At 34.6% G+C, this 23,439-nt stretch overlaps 1 protein-coding gene across 1 annotated transcript; it reads right to left on the bottom strand.

Moving 5' to 3' along the window:
* Window positions 1–12,276: 12,276 nt before the first annotated feature.
* Window positions 12,277–19,944, bottom strand: mettl4 (methyltransferase 4, N6-adenosine). The gene is made up of 8 exons (XM_051901028.1): window positions 19,466–19,944; window positions 19,257–19,322; window positions 17,280–17,637; window positions 16,324–16,393; window positions 16,029–16,203; window positions 13,894–14,000; window positions 13,724–13,809; window positions 12,277–12,915 (listed from the first exon to the last, which is right to left on the bottom strand). Exons 1-8 carry the CDS (start codon window positions 19,718–19,720, stop codon window positions 12,737–12,739), a joined length of 1,296 nt encoding a protein of 431 aa, XP_051756988.1. The 5' UTR covers window positions 19,721–19,944; the 3' UTR covers window positions 12,277–12,736.
* Between the last annotated feature and the right edge of the window lie 3,495 nt (window positions 19,945–23,439).

Here is a 23,439-nt window from a genome sequence, read left to right as displayed (position 1 = left end):
TCTATTTCTCTTATACACTCACATCTCTGACAGAATATCTCCGCCTGATTTCATATATTAAAAACAAGACCCCTGTGTGTGTGAATGAGTGTGTGAATCTCATATTAAAAATAACAGAGCATTTTAATCTACTGACGTAGCTCCGCGTCACATCAGATGGTCATGCCGCATGTGTGTAAAAGTGTGTGGGTGTGTGCATTAACCTTCATGCGTATAGAGATTTCTAATTCTATTATAGGAAAGTTGTGATTGACGCAAGATTTTAAAAGATTACTTTACCAAAGGCTATTACGATTAACATGGACAGCATTTAAGAAATAAAACTGTAATTGTGGGTCAGGACTGAAGGAGCTTTGTTTGGTATTTATATTTACAATAAAATATTACAATACTACAATACTAAGTTTTCAATAAACACTTTATAGCATCTGTGATTGGCTATGTACTCAGCAAATATATCTAAATGTAATATCCTGTTATGGTAGAGACAATATTTTTATGGCCACAGAAAGTCCACTTCAATAAATCCTTGCAGTGATACAATAAAACGACTCACAATGAAAAGCAAACAAATTTATATCAGTGTGCATAGACAAAGAAAAAAAATACCTCTTTGAGAAGTTTATACTTTTCAGTATCAGTGTTTACATGGTGATATGAGAAGCAATATGCTTCTCAATTGATTTTTATATAACCTATCAGATAGTAACTTGCTTTTAGACTTAAATATAGTCAAAGGTTTGCTGTCAGCAAAGCTTTGTTATAAAAAGATTAGGGACAGTATTCAGGACGGTAAAGGGGGAGGATTTGAGATTTAACAGGATAATTAACCTTTAGGAGGTCATTATAGAGGAATAAAAGACTCATTTTGCTGGAAATGTCAATGGTATAACATTTGCAGGAGAGAAACAAGCCCTAATGACCGAGACCTTATCCAAAGAGAAGTACTCTTTCTTCTGTAACACTTTCACTCCGTCTAATTGTCAGCCCCTTAACTTCTTTCTTTCCTTCTGATTTTTCACCATGATTTACTTTTTCTCACTGAGGTTTTGTTTTAACATACAGCCGCATCTCAGGTTCTTCTTTTTGATTATTTTCCTCTCCTTGTGTCAGTGTCTTTGACATGAAATGTAATGGGCTGGCCACTTGATGTCCAATATAAAAGCCAGTTGAGAACAACTATTATATTTTATGGAATAATAAAATTAAACTGAAAAAATGAGGATTCTTAGGACCACATCAAAGCTTATTCTTTCAAATTAACAGTCACCGCATTGCACCATGCAATAATTATGCACCATTTATTTCTATATGGAATACAAATATTAGAAATATTATATTTCTCCCCTGTTGTGATATATCCCTGAGCAGTGTTGGGAAACGAAATGCATTACAATATTGCGTTACTCCCTAAAAAGGTAACTAATTGCATTAGTTACTTTTTATAGAAAGTAATGTGTTACATTACTTTTGTGTTACTTTTTCTCATCTTGGCTGGGCTGTTTGTTTGTTTGTTTTTATAATCTAATTTTGGCAAAAGTGAAATGAATGCGCCTCAGGCTGAAGGAAATGCAAATTCATGCCTGTGCAGTAGAGGGCGCAGCTCAAACAAACCTTTCAGCTGTGCTGCCATTCTGGAATACAGAAGAATACGACGCAGGAGAAGAAGTAAATGAGTAAATGCTCATTTAGTCTAGAACTACAATAACCATCATGTTTACACAACACCTCCCGATTTCTCTCAAGATGGAGAGGTGAGGTGTCAGTCAATAAATGGGAAAATTGCGTAACTTATTTGAAAAAGTTACTCAGATATTTTGTTGTAAATTTAAAAGTAATGCATTACTTTAGTAACTTGAAAAAAGTAATCTGATTACATAACTTGCAATACTTGTAATGCATGTTCACGAACAAGAAAAAATAGGGCAGGGGTTGATTTTGTCCATGAGGAATTTATTGGATGGTTGGAAGTTTGTGGTTTTCTACTGGTGGATCTCATGTGAGTGACAGGTTGCTCCGCCCTCACGCCAGTAAACACATTATCAAAGAAGAGAAGAGATGTCGCTGCAAGAGGGTGGGGAATTATATTGATTAAAGATTACATGAATTTAAAAAAATGCACGGATAAATCACGTATAAGAAATACTCCAATATTCCATTAAAAATAAGAATTGTCAGTTTTATTCATGGTGAGTTTAAACCCTCATACTGTGTATGTGTGACAGTTCAGCCTAGGAGGTTAATTGGCTAATGACATTTAACACACTGTTCAGAATGAGCTGATGAATTCACTGTGGGATGCTGGAACACAAAAATAGGATCAGCAGGTGCATGCTGGGAGTAACACTTATTGGTCTGACTTACACACTACCACCATCAGGACATCTTCATGTTATACCAATTAACCAGGTATGTAATAGTTCCCTTGTAACTTTCCTTTTTTGAGAGATGTTCTTACTGTATATAACTTATTTATAAAACATATTATTATTATTATAAATTATGGATAAAGTATAAATAAGAAAGACTTTCGGCGGAATGACAGCTGCACCATTCTTTTAGTGCTGCAGGGATGATGCATTTTTGTAGGCCAAAAGCCAGAAACGAGTTAGCATTTTAGCACTTCCGGTTCCATCGTCCTGAAGTCAATGGGTTTTCTGAATGGTTTTTGATTTTAAATGCTTGAGGTTTGTGGTGAACACAAGCTCAATATATTTTCATGTTTTATTCTACAACATAAAATACATCAGTAATACCCCCTTGTGATTTTTTAAATCTTTTACGTGTCTTGTAAAAGGCAGTTGCTAACAAATGGGACTACAGTGGTTGATTAAACGTCATCACACCGTTGTCATCCAACTCATCTAATCAATAACTTTTAGGTTATGTTTATGATCATGCTCTTGCAAACTACTTTCAGGGAAAACGTTTTTAAAGACTGAAAGCTTAGTGATGGTGACATTGAAATCATTTGACCTTGGTATAGATTAGTTTATGTATAGCCTACATTTAGCTTTTTACTTCTGCCGTTTGCATTTAGGCTTTAAGATTCATAAAAGTTGTGTTCATTTGTGAAGATTATCATAATGAACAAAACATGTAAGAATCATAAACCTATTGCTGTTAAATCCCTCACATCATCTTGTCATCTAGTGTGCTGATGTCTTTCCTGGTCGTCTCGTAGGAAGAACTGGAACATATTCATAATTTACTTAAAAGGCATGGTTGGCACTGAAACAAAGACACTTCCTCTTTTACAGGATGCTGGAGGTGTTGTGATGGCTTGCATGGAGCTGCTGTATAAGAAGGGCTTTTCACATGGAAGTATGTGGAAGTAAGTTACATGTAGTTCAGTTTTATAAGATGCCTGTACTTTCTTATTCATGCGTTGAGCAACACTTGAGCACAAGAACAAGTCCTATTTGTCAGGCTCCCAATTATTCTTAAGCTGCAGTTAGAGGAAACTTCTTTGCACAAGCTGCCCTGGTGAAAAAAAGTGTGCTTAATTGTATTTAATGTGAAACTTGCAATAGTGAACTTGCAGATAATATAATATTAATGAAATAAACTAATACTTAAAGAGCACACATTTATGACTAACCCCCGGTTACAAAGATGAGAACATTCATCAACTCACACATCAGTTGTGGTAAACGGAAGCTCAAGCAGGTTTGCTTGACGCATTTTCTTGTGTTATGCAACACGTTTGAGATTCCACAAGAGGTTTGTTCTCGCGCATCAAGAAGGTTCAGCTGAGCTTCTGTTTATGTTCGCTGATCAAGGTTTATATGTGCATAAAAGCCTAAATTCAATCTCTTCAACATATAAAGTGATCGTGTCTCTTCAGAAAATTTGGACTAAACTGCTCGAATCATATGGATTAGTTTTACGATCTCTTTATGAACTTTTTGAAGCGTTTAAGTGTCAGTTGTGTAGGCTGTCAATGGAGGGACAGAAAGCTCTCAGATTTCATCAGAAAGATCTTCATTTGTGTTCTGAAGATGAATGAAAGTCTTACGGGTTTGAGCGACATGAGGGTGAGTAAATGATGACAGAACTTTCATTTCTGATTGAACTTATCCTTTAAATCCTACTTAAGTGGGTCCAAAAAAGAATTTTAATGTTCAGCTAATTGCATTTATAAATTTAAACTGCATTTTAATTTCAATGCTATTTAACGCAATTAAGTCTTAAAACATTACATTCAGTTTTCACTTGAGTATATTATTTTAAAGAATATAATTTCTATAAGTACTCTTTTTTTTATGTGCTGAAGTGTGTTGCTTTTTCACCATGGTGTGCATCAGTGGAAGTGAATGGATTGTGAAGTCTAGTATGACCATGATATAGAAAGGGATATAGTTCACCAAAAATGAAAATTCTGTCATCATTTACTGACCCTCATTTGTTCCCCCAAATTCTTAACTTTCCTTCATCTTTAGAATGAAAATAAAGATATTTTATAATAATATTCTCCCATCATTTTTGTCCATTTAAAAAAGTCCACACAACTAAAATTTTTAACGCTTCAAAAAGTGCAAAAAGCCATTGTAAAAATAATCCACATGAATCTAGTCTTCTAAAGAGATACAATTGCTTTATATGACGAACACATTTAATTTAGGCTCTTATTTACATTTAAACACTGATCCACAAAAAGCATATCAAATATGGTAAACACAGAAACTCCTTTTGCTCTTCACAGACATCATTTTTTGCATCCAGTCACATTCTTGCACATAAATGACCTATAGACAAATATCCACAAAACTGCTTATACCAGGATACACTGCTATATAGACAATAATATGACTTTCAAAGCTGCTTTGAAATGATGTGTATTGTGAACAGACTTGATTTTATGTGCGTTTATATGTATTTGAGCATGAACTTCCTCTGTATTTCTTTTCATAATATGTCTTTTCGTAATATGTGAATTAAAACAGGCAAGAAACATTAAGAACAAATCCTGGCATATATTTATGCATGTACGCAAATCTTTTGGCATACAGATGCAGATAAAATATTGACTGCTTTCCTCACTCTGAGGCGTCTGGGACTCCAGTGGGAAGCACACGTCCTGATCAACACGCATAACCACAAGATTTGCTGTGTTTTGTCACTGAATTATTGAATTGGAGTTGGAATGTAACATCAAAGCAGATTTCTCTTCTCTGTGCATGCTTGAAATTGTATTTGACGTGAGTTTTATGAGTGATTTTTATTAGGACTTTATGGTTTCGAACGATATTAACAAGCTGTCAACAACTTTTACATTATGATCTGGACTACAACATGTATGGCCAGAAAGGATATTGGTTGAAAATGTTCTTTATAGTTGTGTTCTTCTGCTCTGTTTGAAATATTTCTTTTACACATTATTTTGTGTATTGTTTTATTTTATTTCAATGTTCAAGGCTATTTTTAAAAAGATATTAAACATGTTATTAAGAGACATAAAAAGAGGTGCACTTAATTGTATTAAATATGTACTTGTAGTGTACTTCCAGTCTTAAACTATTTTTTTAAACTGTACTTTGCAGATAATATAATATAAAAGGCCACTTAAGTGTACTTACAATACACTTTCATGACTGTTTAACACTTAAGTGCACTTTGTAATAATGTCAAATTAAAAGTTTAAATGTTTTAATATTTTGTTGTGCATTTAATAAGTACACTTATTGTGTTGACTAACATACTTAAATGATTAAAATACTTAAAAGATTGAATATTACATTTGTTAAAGTTAATATATCTTAAATGTATTAAATTGCAACTTCGTGATTACAAATAGCCTAAATACATGACACACAAGTTTCAAAGGAATTGACTGACATTAAGGCATCAAATCAATTGACTGACATTAAGGCCTCAAATCATCCTAGGTGTATATGACTATCTTCTTTTAGATATATTTAAAAATAGTGAAGGGGGGCCAGATTTTGAAACCCCCAAAAATGTATCCATCCATCAAAAAAATAGTTTATATGGCTCCAGGGGGTTAATAAAGGCCTTTTTTAAGAAAAATATCCATATTTAAAACTTTATAAATTCAAAACTTTATAAATTCTGGCAGATTACCGTGTGCATACTGTGCAAGTCGACTTTCGCCAAATAAGTAACCCCCTTATGCAATGTATGACATTGCATCAGGGGGTTCGTACGCTTAGACTAGATTTAAACAAATAGGGCTGTGCAAAAAACTCAAGCTCCTCTTCTCTTATATCAAATCCTCCGACATTTGTCTTTAAAATTTCTCATTTTAGATTTCTAATTCATGACCGCTCTATGCTCTATCCTCTGTGCTTCCATGTTCGTCGGGTCATGGGTTACACTTCAGCCGCAAATCGATGCGGACGGCTGTCTGCCGGAAGCTAGTTATTATAGTTAATAAAGTTTTAAATATGGATATTTTTCTTACAACCCTCCCTCCATGATTCTGGATCGATTCTGATATTTTCCATATGTATTGCAATTCTCTCTCGAATCGATTTTGAGCTTAGTTTCAGCAGATGACACTATGCGCTTTAGAAACAGCCGTACTCTGCTTACTTCCAATTCCTTACACACACCACTTGAACCTTCTATAAAATAATCATTCATAAAGTTTGAAAAGGTTGAAGTGAATTACAAGGGTGTTTGCAGCGGGCTGTTTACATTAATCTCGCATCATAAAAACATTCAGGGGGCAAATACATTCTCAGACTCAGCCGAACGCACGAGCGCTCTTCTTCGTGAGCATTTTAGCATACGGTTAAAAAATAGCCTAAAGCGCCATCTGCTGTTAAAAACTAAGCTCAGAATCGATTTGCGATGCATTTGGAAAGTATCAGAATCAATCCATGAATCGTGATGCATCTATATATTGTCCCAGCCCTACTTTTCAACCTGTTTTTGTAATGTAAATCAATACTGTGTAACCGTGATATTATTTCACTCTAACCTGGATGGTAGACACTGAGAGACCGCTGCCGCTGTGGAGTATTTCATGTGCAACAACTGTGTAAGCACACTCACTCGCATCTTTTGCATCATAAAAATGTGATCAGCAAGTGAGAGACCATGTATCGAATTAAAGGAAGTGATGATCAGCTGGTTTTGATAAGTGTTCAATTGTTTTGTTTGAAATAGAAACTATGACAAGGTGTTTTTGCATCCATATTTGACATCAAACAGGGGTCCACCACCCTATAGGCGACTAACTTTGATAGCTTTATAATGGTGAAATTTTCACAAACAAGGACTTTTTTTTTTTTTTTTACTTTGTGTGTCATGTATTCTCGTCATGTGCTCACTGCAAGTATTTTGCTCCAAAGTGACTCAGACATTCTGAGAGAAAATGTATCCTTGACCTCCATAGGGGCACGTCAAATAGTGTTTGGAACCAAGAGGCGTCTGATGTGTTGGATTCTGTCAGCAGAAAGAGCTCCATGGGGTTGGAGGTCAACAGGAGTGACAAGCCTGTCTCGCTGAGAGGCATTCTGGGACATTTGCCCTTCTGCATAGTGAGAAAGAACCCCTGTTGCCACTGTGGGTAGATACACACTCACAAATCACACACATCTCAGTCACAACACAAATTTAATAAAGGTCCTTGTCAACTTAAAACTTTATAAATTCAACTGCACACATATAGACGATGTACACATCATTTCTGTGACACTCCACCCAATGCAGTATTTGGTCTGAAAGGGATTTAAAACATTTACAGTTTACACCTTCTAGAATCTGCAAAATATTAATTATTAAAAAAAAGAGGGATCATAAAAAATGTAATATTGTTTTTTATTTAGTAGGCTACTTCCCTGAACATAACAGTTTACATGTTAACATATAGTTCACAAGACCAAAAATGTTTTAATCTGGACTAAAACATGCCTTCCCAGAAAAGATAGATATTGGTTGAAAATGTTCTTATTCTTTATTATTATTCTATATAGTTGTGTTCTTTTGCTCTTTAGTCTCTTTGAAGCAATTTGTTTACATATTTATATTGTTTTATTGTATGTAAGTGTTCAAGGTTATTTGAAAAAAGTTTTAAAACTTGTTATTAAAGGATTAGTTCACTTTTAAATAAACTTTTGCTGATAATTTACTCACCCCCATGTCATCCAAGATGTCCATGTCTTTCTTTCTTCAGTCGAAAAAAAATTAAGGTTTTTGATGAAAGCATTCCAGGATTTTTCTCCATATAATGGACTTCAATGGACACCAAACGGTTCAAGGACCAAATGACAGTTTCAGTGCAGCTTCAAGGGACTTCTCTCTAGAAACCCAGTCAGTTTGGGTTAAAATTCTTTGAAGTTCAAGTATTAGCATTATAAACACTGAATTAATGCCAACATATGAAATTAAATTAAGGACATGCATCAGAAAATTGGGAATGTTGGACAATAAATGTATGAATAACAGCTTGTTTTTGCAGTATTGTCTAATGTCCAAAAGTGGGAATTATGCGATAACGGACACAGCAATGCATCATGTATTATAAGATCGTTATGTTTGTAGCGTGATCCATTAAAACGTACAATATATATTTCAATTCAGACCTAGATACTAGTATTAATATTACTCCACTAGGTCTGAAATATATTGTTCGCTGCAAACATGATGATCTTAAATTTATTAATTTACTATTAATAAATGCGTAAAGTTGAATAAAATGGAAATACTCAATAAAGTAGGCTAACTACATTACCTCAGATGGTTGAATGGTTGGAGTCTACAACTGGTAAAATAAAACATATATAAGACAATACAACATTTACTGTAGGAGCCATACAATTTACTGGTGACTTAATTTAAAAAACTGTTCTATTGCGCTTCTGATTTGGCAGTGAAATTCGCCGATTTGGGGTGCGTAAGATGTGAAGAATTCTATGGTCCAGTTAGTATTTTCACCCCATAATGGCGGCCGCGCTACCGGAGCGCCATCTATTGGCTGTTACCCAAAAAGTATCAAAGTGTCGCCTCTTGGGTTCTATACTCTTTGCCGCCAGTTAGCATTAGCCGTTACGCTTTTTTGGCTAAAGGTTGCAGGCTTGCCTTCCAGTGGCTTTGGTGTATCTGTCTGAGCAACCACTCTTAACGTAAACACGTGTTTGTTCTCAATGGATTTTGTTCATTGAAGCTTACTGCATTATGTAGAAGAGTATTGTGAGAGAGATATTCGAGTGACCGAGTGTATTACCTGCATTCAGATTTAGCATTTTTCTTCAGGTCAGTCCTATGTTCATAATGAAAAAATCCGTTTGAATGTCCGCTGCTATCTTGTCCTTTTAACATGTAATGGGCTTTTCCTGTGCCCTGCTGACACTGACAGCGCTAGTCAAAGCATTTGTCATTTGCATCTTGTTCCGTGTTCACATCAAGTTTCAATATAAAAGTCTCTGCGACTGAGTGACTCGCTCATAAAGACAATCTTTTCCGCCATCTAATGGCGTAATAAATGTAACTTCTGTTGCTGTTCACGGTCAGGCACTATTATTTTCCAGCGGAAGGCTTTTAATGATTTTACTTCATGAAAGTTGCATTGATACATATTGGCTTTAATATTTGTATACTTTTTAAAAAAAAGTATTTATACCTTCTGTCCACCAGCATACCAATTATCAGAACAGTTCATTGCAATTAAAAGATACATTTAGCTTGCAAACGTCATGCATGCAAGCCAGCTGGAAAATAACAAAATATAAAGGGAAAGCTAAAAGAAGCTTAAAGTTATGCTTATTGGAGTATGTGTCACTGAAAGTAATAGTCGTGACTTTCCATATCTTTTTATTTTTTATATTGTTGCTTATCTTACAACCCTAACTGACACTAAAATGTAAAAAACGTTCAATTATTTTAATGAAAAAGGGCAGCAGAATACACAAAAAGCCTGTTCTCATTAATCAGGGTTATTTTAGGTGGAAGTGTCAAGCAATGGATGTCAGTCATGCATCAATGATTGTGAAGTCGGCATGTATTTTCTTCTCCTGTCGATCATGTCGACAGCATATTTATTTATTTTGTTTATTTGAATTAAACTTGCAATTCCATGTCCACCTGTCTCCACATCATTTGACAGAATGTCAGGTCCCATAGAAACACAAACACTTACCTTTCACTTCACATTGTTTTGTTTATTGTTTTTGAGAATAAGGGAATAATGGCATTTGCCAACTTACAGTATCCTGCCCTAAAACAAAAATTCCACACTACTGGATTTATTTAGAATCACTGAAAAGAGGAAATGTATAGTGACTAGATAACATTAAGTTAAGAATAAGTTGTTAATAGCTATGAATTTCTCAAGATAATTTAAAAAGATTTTAATAATGGAAGAAATGTTTGTTAAATATATATCATCATGCACTGCTCACAGGGAATGTGGATGAACCTTATTACTGTGCTATGGTCACAAATAAAAAATAATCCCAAAATGCTCAAAAACAAAATAGGAAAGAATACGATGACAAACTTGTAACTTGACTTTTGAGTCAACAAATTAAAAAAAAAAAAAAAAAAAAAATTAAGAAACATCATCATTTTATAATATGAAATAGACTGTATGGATTTTGCACATTTAAAAAACATGACAACTACTGAAAAAAAAAAAAAACCTTGTATCCTTCATTATGTATTATTTCTATGATATTTTCAGTTGTACGGTTCTTTAATTGTTTTATTTTCTGGGGTTATTAAGGACTGAGCTTTCATACAAGGAAAAGGCCTTTCATATTTCCTGCCCCTTTTTTGGAACACTTCAATAAAAATTTAGACTTGTGTCAGTGTATGTGTACTTAGTAAATTTACCCAGTTTATTTCATTCTCAAGTTCAAGTTGCTCTTTTCACATTTGCCCATTTGTTTTATGCCTATTTTTGTAATATTTAATGTCATTAATTTAGGCTATGTTAAAAAAAAATAATAATAAAATTATAATCTCAAGTAGTGTTGTCAAAAATATAGATATGTATCGGATCTGAAGCAGTTTCAATACTCCTTTTCTGCAGTATCAATACACCGCTAGCAGCTGCGTGTTCTCGCTCTCTCTTCTCTCCGATGGAGAGAATTTTAGTCATTCCCGCAGGTTTCATGATCACACCAAAAGTGCGCACACAAAGCCACCTCTTAAAACAGCTTGTGAGTGCCAAATTTACTGCTTTTTAGTGGTTTATTGCACTTAAACGGTCAAATACAGAGTTGTCAAAATGCTCATCTTGCCCAGTATTCAGGCAAATACAGTCAGTTTTGGAACAAAAAGTTGAGAAAAAGCACATTGTGCAACAGTATATTGGATGCGTGCATAAGCTCTTAAAGTGACAGCAGCCTAATATTCCTGCTGCTGTCTGTCCTGTTAATCTAAGAACAAAAGACAGAGAAAATCACTTGCTGCTTTTGACTGAATAACTTTTGTGTCTTTAATTGTAAGCATTGATCTGTATTTCATTTTTACAATGAAGTGTTATTTTACATTTAATTACTTTAATTTCTGTAGTATTTCTTACCCATGTTTATTTAATTTTTCTGTTTATTCTATTGTATTTATCTGTGCTATCGTTTGCAATTTGTTTATTTGTTCTTATTACTGTTTACTTTTTTGTTGTTGTAAATTTAGGTCAACGATTCAAATAAAGCCCCCCTGTGCTGTGTGTAAGCTATTGCAACAAAATACCCAAATTATCAAAAAAAAAAAAAAAAAAATCTGGATGGCGGTATACAGTAAGTGTATGACAGTTTTCCCCATGGTATTGAAAATGGGGTAACACTTTATTTTACAGTGTCATTGTTACATATGTGACTATAGTTACTATAGTAATAACTATAAATTATGCATAATTACATGCAACTAACCCTAAACCAAACCAAACCCTAATCCTAACCCTATAGTAAGTACATGTAGTTACTTAATAATACACAGTACTTAAATGTATAATTACAGTGTAACAAAGACACCTTAAAATAAAGTGTAACCGAAAATGGTATGGAATATCGATATTTTTCAAGGTATTCATCGAAGTTGGAAATTTCAGTATCATGACAACACTAATCTCAAGGAATCTGGTAAAATAAAAGTATATTAATTTATCAAAAATATTTATACTTCAATCAAAGTTAAGGCATCCTTTCTGCATACTGTAAAATGTACCATAAAATGTATATGAGCCTTAACCAAGACTGGTGTAATGAGACATTTTAAGTATACAAACAGAATGATAAAACACAAAATTAACAGAACTAAATAGTGGAAACTATATTAAAGAAACTACAGCACAAATAATACAGCTGCTAAGATCTTTAAAGTTTAATGTCAAATATCATTATATATCCCATGAGGTTGTACAGTTAACATTTTGATACATAATTTCTACAACCAACATGAGACAATGGAAGTCAAACAATTAGTGCCCAAAGTGCAAGTCCATTGGTTACAAACTCAAAAATGTGGTGAAAACAAAAATATTTATAAAAATAACATTACATTTCTGACACACATACTAAAAAATATTTCTAAAACCAGACAAATTATCGGAATGGCAAGTACAAATCCCAATTGATAGTATTCTTTGCATACATTTTTATACAAAAATATTGTTGTTTCTGTTTGGTTTAAAATACACTATTCAGATGAAAACACAATTGTGAAGCATTTTACATGTAGTACTGAAAGCTGATATCCATGTATATAATACAAACTCAAAACTTACACTAGAAATTGTTGGGCTTCCACTTGTAAAAAAGTCCATGAGCTACTGTGTAAGTGCAGTCTCTGCTGTTCGGGCCGGATCCTCTGCCCTCTCTCTGGTAAAATAGCTGCTGTGCTGGAACTTGATGACTTCGTTTCCCCAGCTGGTCCAGTCACACTGAAGACTTCGGGCAAACAACTCCAAACACTTGGGCTTGCGGCTAATGTAAGGCTTTAGCACAGCTGTAGTACAAAAGAGAAAGAATTAGCATAAAAGCTATAAATCAGGGACTCTCCAAGTTTTTTTATACACAGCAGATCCTGTTTGTGGACCCTGACCTTTAACATCAGCAGGACGAAACAGACAACTACAGACAATTGCACTGATAATAAAACATCTGGGTGTTTTCCATGCAGAAGATACGCTTGTGAAAAAGACGTGCAATTAATGATGTTGAATGTGCAATGGTACTTCAAATCTCAAAAGAATATTGTTAAAAGACTGTACTTGCAGATAATATAATATTAATGAAATAAAATGCCACTTGTGTATTTTAAGAGTAAAGTGTGTTATTCAGTGTTACAGTTAAAGTTAATATATTTTCAATGTACTAAAATGCACGTTCATTACAAATGTGTAATTACAAATTTATTTATAAACATGACATGTATTTGTACATTCAGCAGTATATATATTTCAATAATAGAAGTAATTATAAAATTACATGTAAAAATGTACTTAAGTCCTACTTAAGTTGGTCAAAAAGCACTCTGAAGTTCAGCTAATTGCATTTAATATAAATTTAAGATATAATTAATTTCCATTAACATGCAGATTAAGTTAATTAAGTGTCTGAAAACATTAATAAGTATATTCTTTTAAAACATATTATTGCTGTAATATGTACTTTTTTTTTTTAAGTGTGACCTTTTCAAAAGGGTAGGCAGGCAGACACCAAAATTAAGTATAATCTGATATATGAACCACAAATGATCAAATAAAAAAGTAGCTGCTTATACTGAAGCACAGATCTGTTTTAAGCGTGTGCACCTGACAACGAAGGCTTATGAGAGTGCAGTACTGAGGGGACGCTGATCAGAAGCCGTTGCTCTGGAAGGTCATCCACTGCTGAAGACCTGTAACACACAATGAGCTTTGGAGTTTACAATATAAAAAGAAGGAAGAAAAGAAGACACCAATGCGAAACATATACACATTACCTGACTGTGTGATCAGTGCAAGAGCGATACTTGCCAAGCACCAGCACTTCATAGGGCTTCTTGTGTTGTGAATCCAGAGGAAACACAAACTCCCCTGTTCGAGTCACCTGGAGATTCAGACAAACTGATCACAAGCTTAGCAGTGTTGTACTTTCAAAAGTAACATGTTACATTATTGCAATCCTCCTTAAAGGCCTGTTCACACCAAAAACGATAACTATAAAGATAACTATAATGACGATAACTATTTTTGCGTCCACACCAACTAACGATAATGTTGTTTATTCTAAGCATGCGTTGCGTTTTCAAAGTGTGTACAACATGTTTTTGCTATTCTTGTTGCGTTTACATGGCTTTAACCAGCAGATGTCCTCAGCATGCTATGTTTCGAGTGAATAGCTAGTGTAATCGATCTAATCTAACAGTGAATTTAGCTGACAAAGTCAATATAGTGGAATAAAAACAACACCTAGTCTTTTTCACTGCAACTTCAAAGGAAGTTCGACAATGTTGTCGAAACTAGCGCTGGATACCTGAGGTAATTTTATTTTACACTGTTTGCTTGCCTGGCATAATGATCTCATCATTAATACTTCACACCATTTATTCCGAGGGTATGACCGATTGTTTTCCATATATCCATTTTCTTTAAAGTATTCTTGAAAAGGGGGTTTGACTTGTCAAACAGTGTTGGCTTTTTCTGGAGCTCGGCAATTAACTTCCCAGCAATGTCGTCTGCCATTTTAAATGCGCGAGCCCTTAAATTAGAATGGATTCTGATTGGCTGTCAGTGTTTTTTCGTTCAACAGTTGGAAAAAAAATTGTACTGAAAGTGATCCCAACTATATAGTTTCTCTATATCATTATCGTTATAGCTGTGGTGTAGACAGTGCTATTCTTTTATATTTAGAAGAATTTTTAGAACTATATTTTTATCGTTATCTTTATAGTTATCATACTTGGTGTGAATGGGTCTTTAAACAAGTAATTAAGTTTCGTTATTACTTTATGAAAACCCATTAGTTACTCCAGAAGACTCAGATTAAACCGCTCAATCACTTTATGAACTTTTTGACGCATCAATGTTTTGAATGAACTTTCGATGGAAGGATAAAAATCTCTCAGGCTTCATTAAAAATATCCTGATTTGTGTTTTGAAGATGCACGAATGTCATACAGGTTTAAAACAACATGAGGACATGTAAATGATGACAGTATTTTAATTTTTGGGTAAGCAGATTTTTGGTTGAGCAGCAGATCAGCATATTAGAATGATTTCTGAAGGATCATGTGATACTGAAGACTGGAGTAATGATGCTGAAAATTCAGATTTGATCACAGGAATAAATTACTTTATAAAATATATTCAAACAGAAAAAAGTTATTTTAAATTGTAATAATATTTCACAATATTACTGTTTTTACTGTATTTTTAATTAAATAAATGCAGCCTTGGTGAGCAGACGAAACTTCTTTTAAAAACATTAAAAATCTTACCGTTTCCAAACTTTTGACTGGTAGTGAGTGTACTTATTGTCGTCAGTCTATTCTGACCTCAGCGTATCATAAAGCTCAAAGTATAATTCACTTTTTAGGTGTTCGCGATGGTCAGCGTACAGTGCGTGTGACGCAAATTTCATCATCTGAAGAGTACACGCGTACCGCCGGATTTTTGTAACCGCGTGTACTTTGTACACACAATTCAAACATGCATATTGCATTTTTTTTTGCATTAATTAAGTTTTTCCACAAAGTGCCAACTGTGCCCTGGGGCCGTCGATTCACAAGGTAATTGAAGAAAAACTGAACAGACTGGAACGCATGCAATAGACGAGAGATTGTGTGAAGAGGTTATAATGAACCCTCATTTGTACAACTCTAGCATGAAAAAATACAAAGATGTTTACATGGGTTGTAACTCGTGGCGAGAGATTGCACAAAACTGCATATACGTCTAAAGCCTGTGTACGCATACGAGTCAAATCAAGTATTATTTGCAAGGCTGTGCGTACGACTAAAAGGGCTTAAGTGTGACCTCTAAGTAAGGAATACCAGAGGGTTAATGGTGTTTTTTCCTCCTAATTAGTGTTTTAGGGTACTTTTCCTCTTCTTGTGCAGTTGTGCTCTTTGTTTACCTTGACCCAGAGCCACTCAGCTAGAACTTCAACTGCCCAGTATGGGTAGAGCTCTTCTTTGACGAAACGCAGGTGCTTTGCCCGGTTAGTTACCCACGTAACCACCAAACATTCTGGAGCAGCCAGAGCTGGCACAGGAAGTTGCTTGAGCTGAGAGGATGGCAGAGAACTGTATCTGTCAATCATACCATGACATGACTTCAGTCCAGAGCAGTTTCTTATTGCAGGATGAAAATGAATCATTTCATAGCCATATGAACACGTATGCATGCATGTCTACGTGGAGTCACTTTACCTGTTGCTTCTTTTGACAGATTTGTTTTCCCATGGCGGATCAAGGACTATAAGGTCGAATTTGTCTCCACCTGTAGTCAAAACGTTGCAATATGCAAAGCTCACAGATCAACAGTCACACAGAGGAAAATTAAGCTGTGTTGCTGAGAAATCTGACCCATAAGGAGCATATAAATTAAAATATCCACAATGGCCAAAAGAACTCTAGAAGAAAAATGATGAAGATAAACAAATTCTTTTTTTGACCCCATTAGGATTATTTCCAAATTATGAAATTCCAGTAAGAATCCTGTTTCCTTACATTTTGTTGACTTGGGTTAATGTATGAAATATTTAAAGCATAAAACAAAGTTTTAATTGATCTGATTTGAATTAAATTAAAACTGATCTGTTTTAGCATGGATTATTACTGTATATAAAATATAATGAAACTGTAGGGTCAATAAACAAAATGATGCAAAATTGGAAGCATCTGAAGTAGCATAACAAAATGACTAAAACCTAAACTAAAATTGGTAACACAAGTTCTCAATAGTTAACTTTGGTTAATGCATTAACTAAAAATAAGCAACAAATTTGTTACAGTATTTATTAATCTTTGTTAATGTTAGTTAACTGTTTGTTAGTTCATGTTAGCTCAGGTCTATTAAATAATATTAACATCTACAAATGTAATATTACCTATGATTAATAAATGCTTCAGAAGTATTTTTCATTGTTAGCTCATGATAACTAATTAACTAATGTTAACAAATAGAACCTTATTGTTACCCTAAAATTATTCAAATTAAACCTGAAAATATAAAATTAAAAGCTCATTCAAAATATTAATCAATACTATAATAGTATATAATAAATAATACTAAATTAACACTGGTCTTGAAAGCTTTAAGCCATTTACCTCTACATAAAAACAAAATACTCTATTATGTAATAGAATAGTAAATTAAAACTCACTGTGGACAAGTGGATGCATACGTGTGATGTCAGACAACAGGAATCGGCTGCGGGGGGGCAATAGATACTTCTCCCTCATCAGCGTGACCTCATAAGCACAGTCAAATGGGTTTTCAGTGATGTATGAGAATATGTCAAGCGGTGGATCCAGACCATCTCCGTTCAGCGTCTGCACTGGTGCCACCTCAGACTCGTCCGTTAATGGGAGCTGTTTGGCCATGTCACATAAGGCAGCTAGCTGGCACTCGTGTGTTGTCAGGGATTCAGAGGGTGGTGTGATCAGAGCTTCGGTCAAGTATCCACACTGACGACCAGCTTCCAGAAGAGCCCGAGAGCCCTCCAGAACCACTGACCTGATCTGAGGAAAAAAATAAAAACAACACATGCACAGAAAGAGAGTGTGTGAGAGGAAATTTGTAAGCTAGAATAGCAAGTAAGCAAATCCTGATGGAATTCTATTGGAATTTCTATCATAATTTGGAATCAGTCCATTTTCAGGATCCATTTTAGTATGCACAGAGTACATGAAAGATCTACAACATTTAATAAATAATAATTTATTTTTATATATCCTTATGACTGAGGAAGGAACCGAAAACAAGAAATATGGTGAAGGTTAAAAAATGAGGACCTGATGAGGTGGTTAATATGGGCTTCAAAAATGAGCGAGGAACCAAATGTCACTCAAACGTTATTTTCAAAAAGTCACATTTTCAGATCATTAATGCAGTTGGTTATGAAAGTGAGGTAGAAGGAAATTTAAGTCACATTGCTGAATTATCTTAAATTAGAAAGAGAAGTGGTCCGAGTACCTAACCTTGAAGAACACCTATAGGAATGGAAACTTTTTTATTTTTATTTTTGATGCACGTGTGTTACAAACGTTTGTTCCGCGTTTACGTCCGAACTGTTCACATGAGCAGCACGATGCATGCGTGATGCTGATGCAGGAGCCACCCAATGATGAGTCAGCGTTTGGGCGTAGAACACGGATGCTCTGCACTGCATTTATTACGTCAACAGTTCAAATTGGTAAATAGTTATTTTTGTTTTGTTTTTTAGCACAAATAAACTAGGTTAACTTACCATCACATATCCTGAACTCTCGGTTGATTAACCCAAACACTGCTTACTCGAGGTACGCAGGTTGGTGACAGTTGGAGTATGAAACACAGAGTTAACGGTGACCACACAAAAACATTGTAAACTGAGCACTGAATCCAGGAGTCATCATGGAAATGAATGCTAAGAATACTTATTTACTTTTGTTTATGGCGACTTACATTCTTAAAGATATCACCAACTACTGGTCAGTTGTGCAATCTTTTTAAATCTTATCTTTTAATCTATAATCAGTTTTTTTTATTTATTACTGTGAACAAAAATTATTAGGCTATATTGTTTGATGCAAATTATTTTGAAAAGTTAAGTAAAATTAAAAAAGAAAAATTAAGTAAAAAGAAAAAAACAGTTTGTGCTTGCAAAGATAACACAGCTATATAAGTTTATATTTTTAATATTGTTTTATTTTTGCTTCCACGCTTCTTGTAAAGTGAGATGTATCACATATGTATTTGTATTAAAGAAATACATTATATAGTTATAACATTGCAATCGGAGCAGGTTATGTTAAGTATACGTTGCTATGGCTACTTACCCTAAAAGTAACCTCAAGGTTTTGGAAGAGAATATTGAGGTTATCTGCTTACTCTGAGTAAACTTTAGCCAGGTAAGTCACATAACCTGCTTTCGGCAATACACCCCAGTAAGGCTCTGACAAACATTAGACAATATCCAAAAGAACTCTTGAAAAAAATTTTTAAATGATAATAATAAAATAATATTGCCAAATTGGATCATTGTTCCCATTAGGATTAGTTCCAAATGATGACACTGTTATGAAATTCCAATAGAATTCAATCTGTACAGTTTAATTTACGTTTTGTTTAATTTTAGAAATGAATAAAGCATTGTCACCTTGCCATGATAAATATGGGCATCTAACTCCCCTGTATTGAGATCACGCTGCTTTCTCTTTCGTTTCTGCAAATAAAAACAAACTGTAAAGTATCATGCAGCAATCTCCAGAGACCTTATAATCGAGCACAGTATATAAATTAAAATAATAACAGCAACAATAAATATGTGGCTGTCTTGCTTTGTGTCGCTTTTTTCCCCTTGCATACCTTTCGTGTTTGTAGATCAGTCTTTGCTTGTTCACCATTGCTATGTTTTGCCGTGTAGCTTGTCAAGATATCTGTGTTTTGTTGAATTTGAACGTGGGGCTTCAAAGTATTAAAATACTCCCTTTTGAAACAGTATTTGAAGTATGTCGGCTTTTCAAGCCCAGCACTATGACAAACACAGCGCTGCAAACCCTCATCTATGTGAGTGCAAGAGTCCAACAGCCAGCCCCAAGAGCTACCACACACAATAGACATTTACAATACTAGTAAAATGGCAGTCGAAATTATTCGAACTGTTTCATCCATAAACTGAAAGAAAGAAAGAAAAAAAAAAAGGTTTCATCATCTCATCTCAGAATAAATATAAAATGCTGCTGCTGCTGCAGTAGTAGTAGTGCTGCTTCTTCTTTAAATGTCTGATTTCGGTTGGCAAGCTTGCTTTTGGCGCATTACCGCCACCGACTGGACTAGTGTGGAGCATCAACGTCGAGCCCATTTCCGCCGCATAAGAGAGGGGGGAAATCACGCTTTGGTAAATCTAAACAAATCATTAGTTAATTAAATATATATTCACATTGCTAGAAATAAGAGATGATGTGCTTGTTAATCATTAGGCTATGTAATGATTAACAGATCATTATTTGTAAACTGAAATGTTTACAAATGTCATTAAACTTTCAATTAATATGATCATGCGCTTTTTAAAAATCTGCAAATGATTTTAACAGAAATTATTCAATGATTACAAGTTTATTATTATTACTAACTAACTTATTTTCACAATGTTAACGCTGGACAGTAAATACTGATTATAAATTAATCAAACTTGTGTGTGTGTGTGTGTGTGTATATATATATATATATATATATATATATATATATATGTATGTATGTATGAAGAGTTTGGTTCCAAAACTCCATTTTGATTAATTTGAGTAAAAAGGTGTTTTCTTTACCAAGAAAGCGGCAAGATAAAAACCACTATTTTCTGTTTCAAACTTTCACGTATCTTTTGGTTATAAAAACATTAAACATTCAAATCTAGATTTTGATTTTCAAAGGTTTATTATAAAAACGGATTATTTTCCCCTTAAAATGCAATAAATCCATGAAACGTTTTTTTCAAAATGCAATTAATCCATTAATATAAAAGTTATTTTTCATATTGAAAATACACAACAAAGTAAGTTGATTCACATATATGACAGCCTCTGAACTTTGTCACTGCTAATCTTATATACAGGCATTTGACTAAAAATACATTCAGTCGTCGCTCCCAAAATTAATCCAACAAGTCATCTTGTTAATGTTATAAATGAATTATGTCTCCGTTTGTCATTACCGATTAAAGAGTATCTGGCGCCACCGCACGGTTAAAATAAACATATTTGCCGAGTACATTGCTATTAAAAACGGCTTTTAAAAACTGCTCATGATTCAGTTTTGGGGACCGTGACAGAGGTTTGATGCTGTCGTGGAACAAGCAACAGCCGGCATTTTTCCTCCTCTCGAGTGCCTCATCTTCTTAATCTCCTCACGTAAATGATTACATTTCGATGACTTACGTTTCTTACCCACCGCAGAAACCACCACAGGTTCATCAATGCTGTCCAAAATTATTATTTTTCTGTTTTTGTTGATCACAAAGCACAAAGTAGATAAGAAAAACTAGGATGCCAGGGGCCTGTACCATGATGGTAGTTGAACAAACTCGGTTATAGGATTAGTTTCAAGTTGACAAAACCAAACCACTCCAATCCGGCTTTGTTGGTACCATGATGCTGATCATCAACTTTCTCTGTCAACTCAGGCTTTGATCCTGAGTTTGTGGAGCGTGTGCACATGAATGCGTGACATCGTGGCAAACAGCCAATCACATGCCTTGCAACAGAAAGAAACTGTGATTTACTTCTCGCGAGAGAGTCAACGCAATTCAAAACTCTTTTGCTGAAGAAAATGAAGAATTTAAACGCATTTACACTAAAGAAGAAACTTGTCCATGAAAAAGGACAAATAAAAGAAATTATCTTGCTCTATCAGAGCGAGTGAAAATTGTCAAGTGTGTTTATATAGTTTTTTATATACAGCAATAGAGATATAGCAATAGATACAGCAATAGAGACTCAAACAAAAAGGTTATGTAGTCATTTTTAAAGAGTTATCTGTTGATTCTACAGCTTACATATGATCTGTATATATTAATATTTATTTAAAATAAATGCTTAATAATAACTGTTAAACTAAAATTGCTTGTGTGAAATGGATTAATAATATAGATCATATAATAATTATTTAAATCATATATAAATCATTAAATAATTCTATAAATCATTAAAGCAAGACAATTTCATCGTTCAATATTTGTTTTCACTATATAGTGATCTTTAATTTGGAGGAAGAGAAACTGGGGGAGGGACTTTATTGCGTTGGATGTGTCAGTGTCACTTTGCTCACATCTGATTGGTCCAATTTCGGTTTGAGATCTCTTACCAGAACATAACCTGCCCCGGAGCAGGTTAGCTGTGGAGCGTAAGTTACTATGGTGATGAACACCGCTAAAAGCCAAGTCACTTTCATGGTACCTAAAACCCAGGATTGGCACAAACTAATCTGAAACTTAACTGGCTAGCCAGCTAATCCGGCTTCATGGTACAGGCCCCAGGTGTATTCAGAGCGCCGCCATTACTGTTTACACGGAATGGTGCGCTGTGATTGGTTGAGCGGATATATCGCATTCTGCAGAGAAGGGAGAGTGGCGTTTGTCACGTTTTGGAAAGGGAGAGAGAAAACATGACAGAATAACAATACGGAAATAGCATTTTGCGCTAAATTAATAACTGACTTTTCAATACCGACCAGATACAATACTGATTTTGGCGGAAACTCTTTTTATATATATAACTGGGTGCTTAGACTGCTGTGTTTTCACAAGTACAGATAATGTTCTCCATCTCAAAACTTTCCCAGGACAAAGTTGTGAAACAAGGTCTGACTATCTGCTCAGATGAAGTCAGAAGGATCACAGACAATGCAAGATTTTTGAGTAATGAATAAAGTAATTTCCCTGATGAAAGAGAGTTTGATGAGACCTAATTAAAGTGAACTGGACCTGAACCTGGACCGAGGATTGGCATAGTCAGACTTGGATCTCTCACACTGTAGAATGGGGAGATATAAAAAAGGCAAAAAACTTGTAAGATCAAATCTATGGGAAAAGGTAGGCGGGACCGATTCCATAATGAACAAGCTGCAGAAAGCTGATATTTTGAATAGAAACACTGAATATTCCTCAGAGATATGGTCCCAGCTTGCCATAGATTTTTTTAATGATGACACACTAAAAAAAAAACGTCATTGGATTCGGACCATATGGACCAAAAACCACAAAGGCCTGAGAGAAAGACTGGCTGCAGAAGCAGGTGTGGAATGTGGACACCATCAAATTGGGACAGAAGAAAAGGAGCCAGGAGATGAAGGTAAAAGATTTAAATCATAATTCTAAAAGAACTAAAACGTTTTTACAGTGGGCTTAGTAGTTATTAGTTGAAATATTTTGTATTATTTGTTTAAGATAACTAAAGTATTCAGTGGAAGGGAAACTAAATATAAATCTCATCAGCCTCTCTTCACAATATGTCTGTCACGGTTCCAGTCATTCCCGGACTCCATTTCCCACAATTCTCCCTGGTTATCACCTGCACTCACTCTACCAATCAGTAATCACCACACCCAGCTGCAGCACATTACCTGGACTATTTAAGCCACTCTCATCCACATACACTTTGTGAGGTCTTGTTAAATCTGTTGCAATTCTGAGCATTATTTATCTTGTTTGCCTGCCTGTTGTTGACCCTGTTCCTGTGTATGATTCTCTGCTGCCTGCCCTTTGGATTATTTGCTCTGTCTTGGATTTATGTTTGTTATCTGCCCGCCCTGACCTACTGCCTGTATTCCGACTACGATTCCGCCTGCCC

Source organism: Ctenopharyngodon idella, chromosome 7, assembly GCF_019924925.1.
Source record: "Ctenopharyngodon idella isolate HZGC_01 chromosome 7, HZGC01, whole genome shotgun sequence".
NCBI classification, from domain to species: Eukaryota; Metazoa; Chordata; class Actinopteri; order Cypriniformes; family Xenocyprididae; genus Ctenopharyngodon; species Ctenopharyngodon idella.
Note: the sequence above shows the minus strand (reverse complement) of the source record. Positions and strands in the feature narration are given on the sequence as shown.